General features: G+C 37.2%; 1 protein-coding gene and 1 long non-coding RNA gene across 2 annotated transcripts; one reads left to right on the top strand and one right to left on the bottom strand.

Moving 5' to 3' along the window:
• Nucleotides 1-9,339: 9,339 nt before the first annotated feature.
• Nucleotides 9,340-12,816, top strand: LOC137718823 (agamous-like MADS-box protein AGL66). The gene is made up of 11 exons (XM_068458361.2): nucleotides 9,340-9,660; nucleotides 9,806-9,859; nucleotides 10,012-10,027; nucleotides 10,317-10,378; nucleotides 10,575-10,608; nucleotides 10,691-10,752; nucleotides 10,876-10,978; nucleotides 11,116-11,157; nucleotides 11,515-11,651; nucleotides 12,234-12,427; nucleotides 12,597-12,816. The coding sequence occupies exons 1-11, from the start codon at nucleotides 9,476-9,478 to the stop codon at nucleotides 12,686-12,688; spliced, it is 981 nt and encodes a 326-aa protein (XP_068314462.2). The 5' UTR covers nucleotides 9,340-9,475; the 3' UTR covers nucleotides 12,689-12,816.
• A 2,960-nt stretch (nucleotides 12,817-15,776) lies between these two features.
• Nucleotides 15,777-16,707, bottom strand: LOC148695236 (uncharacterized). Its single transcript, XR_015965125.1, has 2 exons — nucleotides 16,339-16,707; nucleotides 15,777-16,011 (listed from the first exon to the last, which is right to left on the bottom strand). It is a non-coding gene; the product is annotated as an uncharacterized LOC148695236 (long non-coding RNA).
• Between the last annotated feature and the right edge of the window lie 256 nt (nucleotides 16,708-16,963).

The following is a 16,963-nucleotide window of genomic DNA, read 5'->3' as shown; positions in this document are numbered from 1 at the left end:
ACGTTGCTGAAATGTGGGAGTGCATGATTCCATGGAGTTTGCTAAAATGTGGGAGTAAAGGAAACTATTGCATGTTTCATTGTGCCTTGTATCACGACAGATTGAGTTAGTTTCCTTCAAACTTATTATTGACAATGTTTATGTTGATTCAAATTTGTAATGTGCAATTAGATGACAAATCATTGTTCCAAAGAACATGTTTAGTTGAGTCTATTATGCAGGACGCTTGGAAGGAAAAGTCTAGTGATTAAAGATTAAATTTCAATGTTCAATCAATGAAGGTATACCGGGTTAATATGTGGGAGGCTTGAAGTGTGATATAGGTCGAAGTCTATTATTTGGAATGTATTATGAGTTCGAGGATTGTAATTCAAGGGTGCATACAGTACTATTACATGTATTTTTTCCTGGAGTTCAAGCTTCAATGATCACTGGTAGATGCATATAAGATGTTAATTGCGTATAACTCAATGTGATCACTAAGGAATGATTTTGTCATGGACATGTAGCTTCAAACTACAGCGAGTTAACATCCATGTGGGAGAATGTAAGAATCCTATGTGGACTCAACTAGTTGTGATAAAGAAGTAATATGTTGGTAATGCAAATCATTAGAGTTTGAATACGTGTAAAACTAACTTCCTATAATTGTGGAAATACATCCAACGTGCTTCTAAAGCCACTCCATACATGGTTGGGATTTGGTGCAACGGGTGAACAACCAACCCTCCACGATAGATGGAAGTTGGATACCATTGCATCATATAAATGAATTCCCTACTCATAGAGAAAGGGTTTTACGTTCGGGGTCTATCACCATTAGAATATAAAGATCTCTAACTGAGTAGAAGAGTTATTTTTACGACCACCATGTCTTCAACAAGTAAGTCTTCTACTCATATAGATTAACATGTGATATAGGGTTCATGTTAAGTAAAATTTTTGCTCCAACATTTGGTATCAGAGCCAACTTAGCAGGCCCTAGATCCATTGTATAGTTAAATTGCATGACAGGGATAACATGGTTCTCAACTGTTTTGGTTATTGACAGTGCCGATGCTTTAGTATGCGAAGAGGAATGAAGTGGCCTGCAACAAAACCTACCATACAATCCAATTGTTCAACTTCAAACTCAATGAGTTGGCTCGTAATTTGGGTCTGGATCATTTGCCAACTCCAATGAAGCATAAGATTGAGAAGTGGAATAGCGTAATCTACCCCAATGTCAACAATGAAGTTCATAGATGTGGGTTTGCTCAATTTCAACAAGCAAACGATACAGTGGTAAACAAGTTCGACACACTGGACATGATCGAAGATCATTTAAGCAGTTAGAGATACCTGTGTGGAGATGGACTCACACTTGCAGATGTTTGCTTGTTCACTACGTTAATCCGATTTGATCTCGTTTACAATCCGGTTCTCTTTTCCGCTCCTATAATGATAGTTTGGTTTGCAGTAAAATGTTATGAACAATTAAGAACATTGTTCGATTACAGTAAAGGAAGAATATTTGTGGTTTAAAACTCATGAAATGTTCACATTCTTTTCCAAAGAAGGGGATGTATAAATTGTTGGTAGTTTTAATCAGTGTATGGCATCTTGAATGATGGCAATACAATGAAGGTCAATGGCAGTTTATATCTCTTGCCCAAAGGTGTGATATAAACATGCATTTAACAATCACTAATGGTTATTACAAGTTTTTCATGTCTCCAACAGGAAAAGGAAAGACAAAGGCTTTTCTTCGGTGGCACCTGCCCTAGCTTCAACTGGGGTCGATTGTCGAGTCTTCTTTCCTATCTTTTCCTTCTTTTTTCCTTGCCTCTACTAATGTTTCTCCCCATTTTTCACTCCGGCCTGTCCTGTTCTTCAACTCCCGTCGGTATACCTCTTCCCAACTCTTCCTTGGTCCGATATTCAGCCATATTTCCTGATGAGTTCTTATGTAGAGTTTCAATGTTTTCACTGGCTTAGGTATTTTCAACACCACCATGTTCTCCTTCCTGTCTGCCACTTTTGGCAGTATCGCTCGTGGGTTTCTATGAGCTTCCTACTAATAGTTGGCTTATCACTCTTAGTTGCCAACTATCTGTTGCTTATGGTTGTGTGCTCTGGTAGCTGTTCGAGGTTGGAGGTGGTGTTTGAGGAGGCAATACTCGGTGGTGGACGACACTTATGTTGGCTGGCCTAGAATTGTGTAGGTGGAGATTACAGTGGAAGCTTCTTGGCTGCCGTGGTGTTTTTTTGGGCTTCACTGTTGTTGGGCCCTCTTTCTATTTTTCTGTTGTTTTAGGCCCTTTTTTGGTTGTTTATAGGTGTAATCTGGGCCTTTGGTTTGCTTGTAAATTTGAATTTGCTGTTTAATGAAAGTTTCACCTTGACCAAAAAAAAATAAGTGGACGTCATGATACCCGCTAGACTAATAAAGAAAAAGAGGAAATATTTTAGTCGATCTAAAGGATAATTTGCTTCTCTACTGGGTTTCCTTAATCAAGTCATTGCCTATGAGTCGCCGGTTAATTCTTCAATAGGCACGCCGTCAGAGTCTTGGGCTCCTCCCTTTGCTTAGGAGCTTATAGTTTCATTTTCTATTTCACTCCTATCAGGGTTCTTTTTACCCTTTCCTCCCGGTACTACTTCACTATCAATCACCCAGAAGTATTTAGCCTTGCAAGGTGGTCCTTGCTGATTCACATGAGATTCCACGCGTCCCATGTTACTCGCATCAGAGCGCAAGCTAGTGATGCTTTCGGCTGCTGGACTCTCACCATCTAAGGTGCGGAGTTAGCTCATGGGTTGAAACTTGAAACAATTCAAGCAAAGAGGCTGAACCAATAATATAGGGTCCCCATCAATCCCATATTTCGGGTACGACACAGACTCTTCATGCAGCGCAACGTCAATCTCTTAATTGGTGTCAATCTTCAAGGATGGAAACCGTTGATTTTTTTAGGAGAAGAGATTAGATTGCAGACCCGTTGGTCCTCGAATATATACCAGAATTTCTTCCAAGATTATTACATCAGAAGCATTCGTTCACTTGAGCTTCGTCGATGTATCTTAAAAGCATAAATCGGAACTTGGACAGATTGCCCTCATTTTAGTTTAAACGCAGCCCTCGGCGTCAAAAGCGTCAGAACGAAATTATACTCATGCACGACGACACGATGATCGTGAAGCTGTTGGTCCGTTGGATGATCATATCACAGAGCGTCGTCTCACCCGAAGCCGTATCTGCCGAAACGCCAATGACTAAGGGTTGGTGGTGTGGGGGTTGGGAGATTGGATGAGGCGGAAGCACTCTCTCTCTCTCTCTCTCAAATATTGTTCAAATCAAATGAGTCAATATAGATTCCAGCTAGCTTTCCTTTGGAACTGGTACAATTCTTATTACCTCTAATTAATTATTTATTATTTGAACAGAGCATTTTATTTTCTTTTTAAAAAAAACTTTATCTAATTTTAATTTCATTTGTTATTATCTTTAGATTAAAAAGTACTTAAAATTTTAGTGTTTTATAAAAAAAAATAATAAATTGAAATAACAAATAAGTTTAAATTTTTTTTCTTGATCTCTGTGGTGAGACACTACTTTTAAATCGACCGTTATAGTGAAAAAGTGTTAATCTTAACCCTGTGGTGAAGTTCGTTATCAATCGTAGTCCAAATTGAAATTTCTATCAAAATCTCATCCACGTGCAGGGGTAAAAAGGTCATTCCATTTTTTTTCTTTTCTTTTTGGTGATTCCACTTTTTTATGATCAACAAAATTAGAGAGAGAAAAAAAAAATAATCCCTCCCCAATCCCTACCCTTGTCAGCCATAGCCACAAAGACCACCCACCATCTTCCCTCTCACATAACCCTAGCCATCCCATCCACCACTATTCTTCTTAAAATGAAACTAAATTCAATATTTCATAATAAATTATATTCTAACCTAATCACGGCGAGGTACTTTGTGATTTTTTAAATCTTGAATTTGGACTATTGGCTCTCTTGAAATGAGAAAGTCTGATAATATGAACCTTGTAATTTTATTATTTATTTATTCTTTTATTATAGCTCTAAAAGTTATAAAAATAAAAAAATTTATGTCCATATGGTGCTTTGTGATTGGTTGATGGAATCAATAAAAATGAAAATAACAATTTTGCCCCTACAAATGACAAAAGAATGAGAAAAAATCCAATTTGGACTATGATTGATAACGAATTTCACCACATGATTACAATTAATAGTTTTTTTCACCATAGGGGTCTATTTAAAAGTAGGGTATCACCCAAGGATCACGAAAAAAAATTGCCCTAAAAATAAATTATATGTCAAGAAATGCAGGTATATTTTTTATTTTTAAAAAAAAATCTTGCGCTATGAGGAAAATTTATTGATATGAAAAAAAGCTATACCTAATCAAGGGGGGATAAAAGCCTTACCCCTTATAAAGCAAGAAAAACAAAATATAAGAAAAGAAAGGGGGAATACACCTTACCCCGCTTGAAAATTAAAATACAAGAAGAAATGAGGGACTAGACTTTAACCCTCTTGAAAAAAGAAAATACAAGAAAAAGAGAAGGTGGACATAGGACGAAACCTCTCTCAAATAAAACCTAAAAGGTAAGAACCTACATGTAGTATCCCACATCGCCCGTGAGGGCGTGGTCTTTGGGCCTTATATGTACATGCCTGGTGGTACCCTTTGAGGAGGCCTTTTGTGGTGGGAGATGTGGTCTGCGGACTAACACTCGGCCACAAGAACAAAACCGTGCGGTAGCCTAGTGTCTGCGACCTAGTCCAGGCCAGGAATGCCAAAGCGGACAATATCCTCAAGGCGGGAGACCGGGATGTGACAATTTGGTATCAGAGCCAGACTCACGGCCGTGGTGTGCCGACGAGGACGTCGGACTCCCTAAGGGGGTGGATTGTAGTATCCCACATCGCCCGTGAGGGCGTGGTCTTTGGGCCTTATATGTACATGCCTGGTGGTACCCTTTGAGGAGGCCTTTTGTGGTGGGAGATGTGGTCTGCGGACTAACACTCGGCCACAAGAACAAAACCGTGCGGTAGCCTGGTGTCTGCGACCTAGTCCAGGCCAGGAATGCCAAAGCGGACAATATCCTCAAGGCGGGAGACCGGGATGTGACAATTTGGTATCAGAGCCAGACTCATGGCCGTGGTGTGCCGACGAGGACGTCGGGCTCCCTAAGGGGGGTGGATTGTAGTATCCCACATCGCCCGTGAGGGCGTGGTCTTTGGGCCTTATATGTACATGCCTGGTGGTACCCTTTGAGGAGGCCTTTTGTGGTGGGAGATGTGGTATGCGGACTAACACTCGGCCACAAGAACAAAACCATGCGGTAGCCTGGTGTCTGCGACCTAGTCCAGGCCAGGAATGCCAAAGCGGACAATATCCTCAAGGCGGGAGACCGGGATGTGACAATTTGGTATCAGAGCCAGACTCACGGCCGTGGTGTGCCGACGAGGACGTCGAGCTCCCTAAGGGGGGTGGATTGTAGTATCCCACATCGCCCGTGAGGGCGTGGTCTTTGGGCCTTATATGTACATGCCTGGTGGTACCCTTTGAGGAGGCCTTTTGTGGTGGGAGATGTGGTCTGCGGACTAACACTCAGCCACAAGAACAAAACCGTGCGGTAGCCTGGTGTCTGCGACCTAGTCCAGGCCAGGAATGCCAAAGCGGACAATATCCTCAAGGCGGGAGACCGGGATGTGACACTACAAGACAAGCTACAAAACAAAAAAGGAAAATCCAAAAAAAAATTAGGTAAAAGAAAACCACACATCAAGAAGGGGAGATAAACCTGTAGGCCGACATACCCAAGAAATTTGATTGCAGAAAATGAAGAATCTTTATAGGAGGAGCGGCATGCCAAACAAGTGAAGATGAGAGAAGCCCTAAATTGGCCAATTTATTTATTAGCAATTGTATTCTCTTCTCGAAATGTACAATTATTCCAACGAGTCTGGAGCGACCAAAGAGGAGAAAAAAAAACTAGAAATAAAGCAAGATATCACGTTAGAAGAGTCACTTTCAAGCCATAAATGTTGCCAACCTTGCACGTGAGCCAACTCCACAGTAAGAATGATAGCATAAAGCTCTGCATAGAAAGCAGTGTTTTAAAAAACTCACCCCAAGGCGCGCCTAGGTGGCCTTGGAGGCGGGCCGTGAGGAAAATCACCTTTGTTTTGTGGGAGTGGGCGAAAACCCACCTAGGCTTCGTCGAGGGCGCCTGGGTGACCGAGCGCACCTGAGGCCTTCAATGGGCGTCCATTTTTTCTTTTTTTGAGTTGCCCAAATCTGAAATTTCTTGATCAGGGGCCGTTTGTCTAAAGAAGATGAAGTCGCTAGCGCCTTTTCTTTTCTATTTTTTAATATTTTTTTCTTTTAGGTTTAAAATGACCCTACTTTGCTAACATTTATTATCCCACTATCTTCCTTTATGTTCACTTTTTGTTTTTTATATTATTTTTTCTCATATTCAAAATAGATAAGCATCTTTTAGTTTTAGTTTTTATTATTTTTTTAAGATAAAGAAGCATATTTTCTTGGATATTCTGCCAACAGGAAAAAAAGATAAACATATGTTTGTTTTTAATTTTTTAACGTTTTATTATTTAAAGGATACATTATCTTAGCCTTATTTTTTTTAAGACTACATATCTTACTCAAATATTACTCAAAACTCTCATAATTCATATAAATATGCACTTACTTAAGACTAAAAATGTTTGATTTCCACCCTATTTGTTTGATTGTTGATTAATGTGATTGCTTGGTTAAATTTGTTTGTGAAGTGAGTTCAATTTGTTTGTGACATGTGCACTTTTGAATAACAATGAATATTTATTTTACAAAGTATTATATTTTTATATATTATATATAATTCTGTATAATATATATTAATAAAATTTAGGTCTCGTGAGACTTCGCCTCATGCCTCAAGGCTTTCGCCTAGACAGGACTATCCATGAGACGCCTCGCCCGCGCCTCCGCCTTTTAAAACATTGATAGAAAGAAGTACAATGCCCCAAGCTCAGTGAGAAACCACTAAAAAAATAACCCGCAAAATCTCGGAAAATCCCACCACATGCTGCAAGACCCGGGTTACCTTTAGTAAGGCCATCTATATTCACTTTGACCCAAGAAAATGGAGGAAGTGTCATCAGGTATATGATTGGTTATATGTCATTGAAAAGAAAAAACATGCAGTTAACTGAAAACATCAAGGGGATGATTCAAATACTTTGCATGATATTCATTAGTGCCTCGTTTACAAAATCTGTTAAAAACCCTCGAATATCAAAATGTTGGCCAAAAAATATGAAACCTGCATCCCAAGCAACTCTCACTGTAGTGGCTTGAGATCGATTCTAACTTGAGTAACTTGAGATGAGGATGGTCGGAAACACCAACATGCAGAGGTGCGTCAAAATTTCTGTCCAAAAAAATGTTTGCTAACACATGTTGTATTTGCTAAGTGTTTAGTAGCAGAAAATTCCTCTTCGACATTTATGCAAACCTCGCACCGTATGCTCTTTGTTCACTCATGAGCCATGTTACAACATCATCCATAAAATTGTATTTTTGTACAAAATCTTCTTGTTTTATGTTTAATCTTTGTGGGTGCCTTTAAAACTTTAGCTTTACTATTCAACAAATATTACGCTGACATCTTGTTCAAATCTTGTTGGCGGTGTGGGGGTTGGCGAGCTGTTGGAAGCGGCGGAAGCAGTCTCTCAAGTCTTGTTCAAATCAAATTATTAGTCAATTTTGATCTCAGCCAACTTTGCTTTGCAACAGGTACAATTCTCGTTGCCTCTAATTAATTAATTATTTATATAAACAGAGCATTTTTTTTACAAAATAAAAAATATATATATATATATCTATTTTTGATTTAATTTGTTATTATCTTCATATTAAAAAGTATTTAAAATTTATTTTGTTCTATGAAAAATAAAAAATAAAAATAAATGCTTTGTCAGTAAAAGCTGTCATCAGGTATATGATTAGTTGCATGTCATTGAAAAGAAAAATATCCAGTTAATTGAGAACATCCAGGGTGGATTCCAATATTTTGCATGATATTCAGTACTGTCTCGTTTGCAGAATCTGTTAAAAACCCTCGAATCACACACTATTGTAAGTAATGAAATCTACAAGTCAAAATTTTAGTGTTGTAAATTATAAAACATGTAGCCCAGCTCTCACTGTAGTTTGTAATTGTTGCATTATTACCCTTTAGATTCTAACTTGGGATGAGGATGATTGGGGACACCAACATGCAGAGGTGTGTCAAAAGTTCTATCCAAAAAAAAAACATTGCTACACACGTTGTATCTGCTAATTTTGGAAACACAATAGATTCCTTCAGGGGTGGAGATTAGATTACGGCACTTTGGTTCTTGAATAAATACCAGAATTTCTTCCAAGATTTTTACATCAGAAGCATTCACTCACATGAACTTTGTCAATGTATCTTAAAAGCATAAATCGAAACTCGGACAGATTTCCCCCATTTTAACTTTTGAACACAGTCCTCGGCATCAAAAGTGTCAGAACAAAATTATACACAATGCTCGGCAACAAATTCTCAGACTCAAGTTCAAAAAGGATGTGATCGGAGACACCAACATGCAGAGGTGCGTCGTGTGAGTGCTCGTTAACTGTTGGTTGCCGAAAAATCTCCCTCGGCATTTATGCGAAAACCTGCGCACCGTATGCTCTCTATGTGCTAAATGGGACCCCTCTCACAAGCCCTTGTCTAGTACTCTCTGCAAATTTAGATCATGTATTAGGTCAGCATACTTGTTTTTTCTTTGGCATCTGCAAACTAGCTCCCTATTCACTCATGACTCATGCTGCAACAATATCCATAAAAATGTTATTTTATGGAAAACTTCTTTGTGTTTAATCTTTATAGTTATCTTCAAAACTTTAACTTTACTATTCCAATCTATTCTTAAGAAAATTATTCCAATCTATTTTCAGAAGTGGTTGACAATGAAAGCTGAAGTTCCTGATAATATAAATTTTAAAATATTCAATCATGATTAACCCTCTCTATACAATAATTTTTCGTGTGTGCTCAAAGTATGTTACAAATATGGCTCGGAAAGATTTAGGTAAAACTATTAATTATCGAGTGATGTTATCCTATCAGTGATAGATTTTTTTCATAGGTTGCCCAACCTTACACCGTCAGATCGCTCTCTCATTTTCTCTCTCTTGTCAGCTAATTTCGTAAATGGCCTAACATAAACTAGTATATATTACTCCATATCTTTCTGTTCTTTACTTTCTTCTCCTACCTTCTATTTTGAGGTGTCTATGTGAGAGCGAAAGATTTATCCTCTTTCTCCCTTACCATACAGCTATATAGCTGGCCTGCTAGGTTTCACAAAATAGAACAGGAAAGGGGCAAGAATTTTTTATTATTTTTGCATAGTTAAATATGGGGAGAGTGAAGCTTCAGATCAAAAGGATTGAGAATACGACCAATAGGCAAGTCAATTTCTCAAAAAGAAGAAACGGGCTTATCAAGAAAGCCTATGAACTCTCTGTTCTGTGCGATGTTGATGTTGCTCTCATCATGTTTTCTTCATCTGGGAGACTTAGTCTCTTCTCTGGAAATAAAAGGTAGTGATATTGTTATTCTTTTTGTTCAAGGAATATTGTTATTCTTTTTGTTCTTTTGTTTAATTAGCAGTCAGATTAATCTGTAAATGCTAATATATATCAAGGAATATTTGTTCTTTTGTTTTTTCGTTTGATGGTACTGAAGCATTGAAGAGACTCTGGCACGGTATATTAATCTTCCCGCCAATCAGCGAGGACGGTAAGCAGATATTGACCATCAGATTATGGTTATGATCACATTCGATCGGAGCGTGTAATATTTCTTGTGTTCCTTTTGATGCATGGTTTTTCATTTACCCTTCTGGTACGATGCCTTGATCTCCGTTTGGATCAACTTATGCAATTATAAAGTCAGCATAATCAAGAGGTAAATAAGCAGCACTCATAAGTTACATCCTTCCAAGAATTATATGTAAATTTGTTTATTTATTTGTATATATATGTTTTCAATTAGGGAAATAATTTCACATACTCTTTTTGTCCTCATGCACACTCCTGTTTATTTCTAGCATTTGAGTTGAATAAAGAAAAAGAAAATCAATGAACAAAAACAAACATGGGTGCGCAAAAAGAGAAAATGCAAAATTAATTTCCTTTCATCTATTACTATCTTTATCTCTTTCAGATTTTTATTGAAGTGATGGTTAAATATGCAGTTTCTCCAAAGCGTTCTTGGTAAATTGTGGAGGGAAGCTGATCAAACCTATCAAGCAACCAGGTCTTGGTTCCCTACTTGTCTATGTTCTTTACCCTGCTTAGTTAAATTTCTAATGTAATCTTTTACCAAAATTCCTGGTCAAATTTAGCTAGTCAATTTATTTGGTGAATAAACGTTGGTGAGTATAGCAGTAGTACTCTATTGTACTGACCGTATTGTGATTGTTGCTATGATTTCATGTAATCGATGGATGCAGTCCGATGAGTGGTACTGATTCGGATCAACTGGAGGTACTTTATGAACATATTCAAGCACAAACAAGTTGATTGACACGGCTTCATATTTAAATCCCTATTTCTGAATTAATTACAGGAGATTCAACAAGACATCGTATGCTGCAAATCACAATTGGAAGAAATGGGAAATCGACTAAGGTGCTGCTATATTTACAAAACCCTAAACCCTATAGCGCGCATGTCTCCGATCACCGACAAATTACTATAATTAGCAAGCATCCTATGTATGCATTCCTCTTATATGTGAAGTGTCGATAGCAGGATCTTTGAAGCAGAGGATCTCTCTGAAATCAGGACATTGCATGACGCTGAGTACCGGGAACAGATCCTTGAGGAGACTCTAAAACGTTTGCGCGTGCGCAAGGTATTTTATATACTGAATACAGTACTTTGCTGGTATGCTCCTAGCTGCAACTACACCTGTTACTACGCATGTCGTTTATATTAATTTCAGCTGAAATTTATAACTTATGACATTAATTCATGGCAAAACATGTACAGCAAGTTCTGGAGGAGTATGATTCTTCTGCTACAATACTACAGGTCTGTTAAAGTAGCATTTTTGTGTGTACTTTATCTTTATAGTAAACATTTTTCGTCCTAACTGTATATGGAGAAACCTTTATAAGCATATCGCGGACATAGCTAGCTAGCCACATGATGTTATCTTTACAGGTGGTATAACATTTGTGGATGACAGAGTTTGATGTCTCACTTCTAGATTATATTATGCTAACACATATATTATAATGTGCATGAAGTAATAACATCACGTAATGGTGGTCCTCGAAAAATTAATAACTCGTCATAAGAGCATATACTTCAAGCATGCATGCCAAGAAGGAAATAACATAAAGTATTCATTATTTAATATGTTGAACTGTGTATATACGTTTGCAGCTACCTACAGCTACAACAAATATACATGAACTTGTTACAGGAAGTCCACACAATATTCTAGTTGATTGGCTTCTACAAGGAGATCCACAAGTTCAGATTGTAAACTTTTTGAATTCAAATGGCTCTCTTCCCCTAAGGTGATTATAAATTATATTATATATACTGGCCAAACATGCATATATACAGAGAGCGCCCCTTAAAGAAACAGACGCCTTGTTTTTCAAAAAAAAAAAAAGAGGAGGGGGGTGAAATAGTTGAGGGCACCACACCACATCAGACTTCACTGGTCAAATTGTTTATCGTTCAATGAACCTTATAGATCATCTTTGCAAAATATTAGCCAATTTAGAAATATTTGAGGCATATAATTGAGTTCATTTGATGAACATTATGCTAATAAATATTGAAATTTCATCGAAACAACTATAATGGGGCAAATCTGGATCGAATTGAATTTTTTGAAGCATGATCTATAAATCGAAACTTATAAAATAGACGATTCAAATCATTGAAGTTTGAAGTAGAGTGAGTCCCACAATTAATCTTTTTTTTTTTTTTCTTTTTGCAAAAACTAAAATCGCTTCCTTTAAAGAACCTGAATATATATGCATACACACACATATTAATCTATATATCATTACAGTTATATATAGGTTAATGAAAAACTTATTAGTTTAGTTTAGTTAAATCAATGATTTTTTCCGCTTCGTGAGGATTAGAGATCAGCCAGCTGAAAGTAGATTTGACGCCATAGCTTCCCAATCAGCACTTGTTAGCGGACAAAATAGGAGTGTTGATGAGCATCGCAGCACAGGAAAGGGTTTGGAGGATGACAATAATGGTTTGCAGCGTCAAGAATTAGGACAAGTTATTGATGTCAACTTTTCCGCGTGGAAGGATTTCTATCCGACAGGTATTTCTCTTTTGCATGTTCTGATAATTATATCCTTAGAAAAAAAAAAATACATATATTATTTCTCTACAGTTCATGCAGCTAAACAATGACCAAGTCATGGTGCAAGGAATTGAAATAATTAAAAAATAAATAAATTTATTGACAGAAAATGAACACTTTCCTGCAGCTTCTTCAAGTGGACGAGGACTCTATATGTCATCACAGTTCAATCAACCACCAAGCATCTTGCACCCCAATCAAGATCAAAACCAACTTTGACATTTTGTATATATATTGTGGTTACAACTCGCATGATTTTACTGCCTTTCCTTCGAGTCTTATTACCATGTTGAAAGTCAATACAGAACTGTAAAAATCCGTAATGAACTTTTCCCTTGTTGCTATCATGCTATATAGTATATGCATGCATGGCGTTTTACTTAGTAAAAAAAGTTACTCTTATCATATTTTTCATACCACATTTGTATCATCTTTATAATAGAGATTCAACCCACATGTGTTGATAGGCCATTCCTCTATTAAAGAGATGATACAAATATGATGTGAAAAATGTGGTAAGTGTAGTGGAAGTTATGGTGAGGAAAAGGATAAGTATTATGTGCCTCTAGGAAACTAAGTGGGTTGGTCTTAAGGCAAAAGATTTCGAAAACAAAATTTTAAGCCTTGGCATTCGGGAATAAACAGATCGAGAAGCAATGTTGGCATCATCGTGGAGACTCTAACAAAAGATGTACATGTTAAGAGGGCTGGGGACAAAATTATAGCAATCAAAATTATGGTAGGACAAGAACTCGTCAATGTGGTTAGTGTGTATGCACCTCAAGTTAGGTTAGATGAGAGTCTGAAGGTGAAATTTTGGGAAGATCTTTGAGTATTGGTTCAAGGAATCTCTCATACAGAGAAGCTACTCACAATAAGAGATTTAAATAGACATGTAGGCAAGGAGACAGGCAATTACAGAAGGTTTCATGGTGGTCATGATTTTGGACAAAGAAACGAGGAGGGGAAAGACATTTTGAATTTTGCAATGGCCTATGATCTCTTTCTAGACAATACCTCATTTAAGAAGAGAGAAGAGCATGTGATCACCTACAAGAGTATGTCATCGTAACATAGATTTCTTTTTAATGAGGAAAGGGGTCATATAACTAGTAAGGATTGCAAAGTTATACCGGGAGAGAGTTTGGCTAACCAACATCGCATATTGGTGGTAAATGTACGTATTAAAAGAGATAGAAGAAGGAACAAAACCCTTAAATATCGAAGAACTAGATATTGGAATCTAAAAGGAGAAATACAAGTCACTTTCAACGAGAAAGTACTCACCCAATACATTTGCGATACAAAGGGGAATGCTAGTCAAATGTGAGATTTCATGGCTAACTGTATATGAAATGTTGCAAAAGGGGTATTGGGAAAGTCCAGGGGTTTTGGTCCACATCAAAATAAATCTTGGTGGTGAAATAAGGATGTAATTGAAAAGGTAGGCTAAGATGGAATGTTGGAAGACCTTATACAAGGATAAAACCACCGTTCTAAAAATTGGCCTAAGAGCTAGAATTCAGTTTGCCAATGCAATTATGTCCAAAACGTTAGGAAAAATCAGTGAGTTGTTAGACGCCAGCCTAGGTGCTCCTAGGTGACCTAGACGGCTGCCTAAGCGCTCCTAGGCGGAGTGCAAGATTTTCTAGGAAGAAAATCCAAATAAAACCCAAAATCGCAAAAACTCTCTCACTCAAATTTTTCTTATAATCAGTTTTATCTTTTCTCCCGCCTTCAGAAAACTAAAGCTAGGGCTCTTTCCCCTTTTTAGGAACGAGAATATTCGATGTAAAGTAGAAGTAACCGCAAATGAGAAAATTGGTTAATTTGATTTGGACATGTGAATCGAAGACTTGGAAAATGGGTAAAAGAAAACCTAAGAAGACTTGGAAAAAACTTTACAAACAAACATTGAGTACTTAGAGCTTACGGAAGACTTGACGCAAAATCGAGCGCAATGACATTTGAAGATTTATACAGTCGACCTCACTTAGTGGGATAAGACTTTGTTTTTGCTGTTGTTGTTGTTTGATAATTTGATATTTGTTATTGCTAATAATTTATAGGGTAAATACCCGACACAATCTCATACCTCATATTTTAAACATTACAATGTCATACCTCAATTTATGAATTCGTTGAAATGTCGGACATCTGTTAAATATTTATTCAATTGGAAAGGGACCATCTCCGGATCCATTCCACCCAATCACCTAATACGGGTCCTTGAAATTTGATCTAATGGCTAAAGTTAATATAACTTTTAAAGAAACCTCATATTTGTAGTTGTTGAATCAAATTTCAAAATTCGAATTGATTGATTGTGTGAATTTGATAGAAGTAATCCGGAAAGGATCCCTTCCTCATTCAATTTAGGTTTTGAATGATAACGGTGCAGGAGCCTCACTCTTTATGCAATTGGAATAAAAAAATTAATTAATTATTAGTAAATTAAATAATTATTAAGGAAAGATTGAAAGCCTTGAATGATGACAGATTAGAAATGAAAAGTTGAGAGTAAAGGATGAAGGGTTGAAGCCATTTTTCTCTCTTTCGTCCTCTGCTTTTCCTGTTTTTTCTTTTCCAGATTTATTTGTAATTGGGGAATGTGGATGAGAGTTATGACGGGGAGAGAGTGGAATAGACAGAGTCGATGGTGAGGTGGTGAGGTGGTTTGAGTCGGTGGTGTTGATATTTTCGAATTTGGGAGATCAGTGATAGTCGGTAGAGTGATGCGTCGGGTTTTGGGATTTGCATCTACTTTCAATCAACGGCAAGGAGAGAGGTGGTCCGCAGGCTCTCGCATAAAAACATCTGGAGAGGATCTGGTGATATTAAAGAAATTGAAATCCACAAGTCTCAGCTATGGACAACTAGAGTTCAGAGGCTTTAATCTCTGATGCAGATCTGAATTTTAATTCAAGAGAGATCAGAGGCTCTGGCGGTGTGGGCTGGTGGCGATTTAGGGTGGGGGTGGTTAGCTTTCATGGTTGAGTGAGATCGGGGGTTAACGCTGATGGCGGGTTTGGGTGGGTGGGACTTTGGTGAGTAGTTTGGCTTCGACGGGAACGGCGACAAACGCCGTCATTGATTTTCTGCTTTTGCAGAAAGGAGAGGGACGAGAGAGTTGGAGAGACAGAGTAAGAGGGAGAGTGAAAAGAGAGAGATGAAAAAAATAATAATTAATTAATTTTTTATTTAAGTTGGTTATGAAGTGAGCTTAGCTACTCTTACGTCATCATTTAATAATTAATTTAACGGATGTCTAATATTATAACGAATTCATAAGTTAAAAAATGACATGTTAATGTTTAAAGTATGAGCTATGACATTGCAATTACAGTATATTTCACATTTATTCACCAAGAGTTAATTCTTGAGTTTTGCAAAGCCCACTTCAAATAAATTTACACAAAGTTTCTTGTTCCTTATTCAAACAAAAGAGCAAACACCACCAAGCTCTTTATTCTATTTCTATTTACACATATCATACAGCAAGTATCATCTTTAGCACAAGACTTAATTCTCCGGTTTCGAACCTGCACAAATTTAATTAGGGTGAGCATAAAAGCTTAGTAGGGACATTACACCTTAATATATATATATATAACCATGAGGATATTATTTTCATGTAGTTAAAACACATTAGAAAAATGATATGTATGAATACATAAAACTCCTTTCTTCAAACCCATAACATTAACCTAAACACTATATATGAAAATCAAAGAGGAAACTAAACATTTTATAATATGAAATTATGGGGTTTTGGTTGAAAGAGATTGACTATTGATTAACCAACCTCCTCGTACCCCCATTAAAATTATTGGAAAGATGAATCAAATAAAAGGAATGGGAAGTCTAACCAAATAAAAGATTACTTCAACTCCTAGCACTCTTTCTCCTTCACTAGCCTTCTACAACTGAAACTATAAAGCTCTCTGTCTGACATTTTTATTATCATTAATTCTCAGGAGAACTGACTCCCTATTTATACAGGTTTTTGCTTCTTTTTAAGGCTAAAAACTCAAACTAATAATCATGAGGCCTAACTCTAGATTCTTCACCACTTGTTTCCTAGACCTCCACATCCTGCTTCCATAGGCTCCACAAGTTCTCCTGGAACTAACACTCAAGTGAACACCTCATGCTTGCTAGCAGTAATAGGAGGAATTCATCTGACTCTCACATGGTAACTAGATTGAGATGAAAAATCCTAGCCAACGAAAATAACACACCTCCTGATTTTAAATTCTTAGGTAGTGGTAAGAGAGAAAGAGGTATGAAAATCACAAGCTCAATTGTACAGTCAAAAGGAAATAAAAACAAATTTACCTTACGAATTACTTGTTGGCTACTCCAATTTGACTCTAGATAAGCATGGAATTATAGAACCAAAGACGAAATTTATCTCTTGCTTCTGAAATCGAAGAGAAAAAGCGATGGCTTTTCCCCCTTTTTAAGAATAAGGACAATTTGAGAAAGAGGAGT

Source organism: Pyrus communis, chromosome 8 (genome assembly GCF_041283825.1).
Source record: "Pyrus communis isolate YQ-2024b chromosome 8, ASM4128382v1, whole genome shotgun sequence".
In the NCBI taxonomy this organism is placed as follows: Eukaryota; Viridiplantae; Streptophyta; class Magnoliopsida; order Rosales; family Rosaceae; genus Pyrus; species Pyrus communis.
This window is presented reverse-complemented; position numbering and strand designations above follow the sequence as displayed.

Bases quoted from the DNA above. Each gene is read 5' to 3' on its own strand.
- LOC137718823 (XM_068458361.2), top strand. From the start codon at position 9,476: ATGGGGAGAGTGAAGCTTCAGATCAAAAGGATTGAGAATACGACCAAT. The intron at 10,979-11,115 runs GTATTTTATATA...AAACATGTACAG, and splicing joins AACGTTTGCGCGTGCGCAAG to CAAGTTCTGGAGGAGTATGA. The intron at 11,652-12,233 runs GTGATTATAAAT...CGTGAGGATTAG, and splicing joins AATGGCTCTCTTCCCCTAAG to AGATCAGCCAGCTGAAAGTA.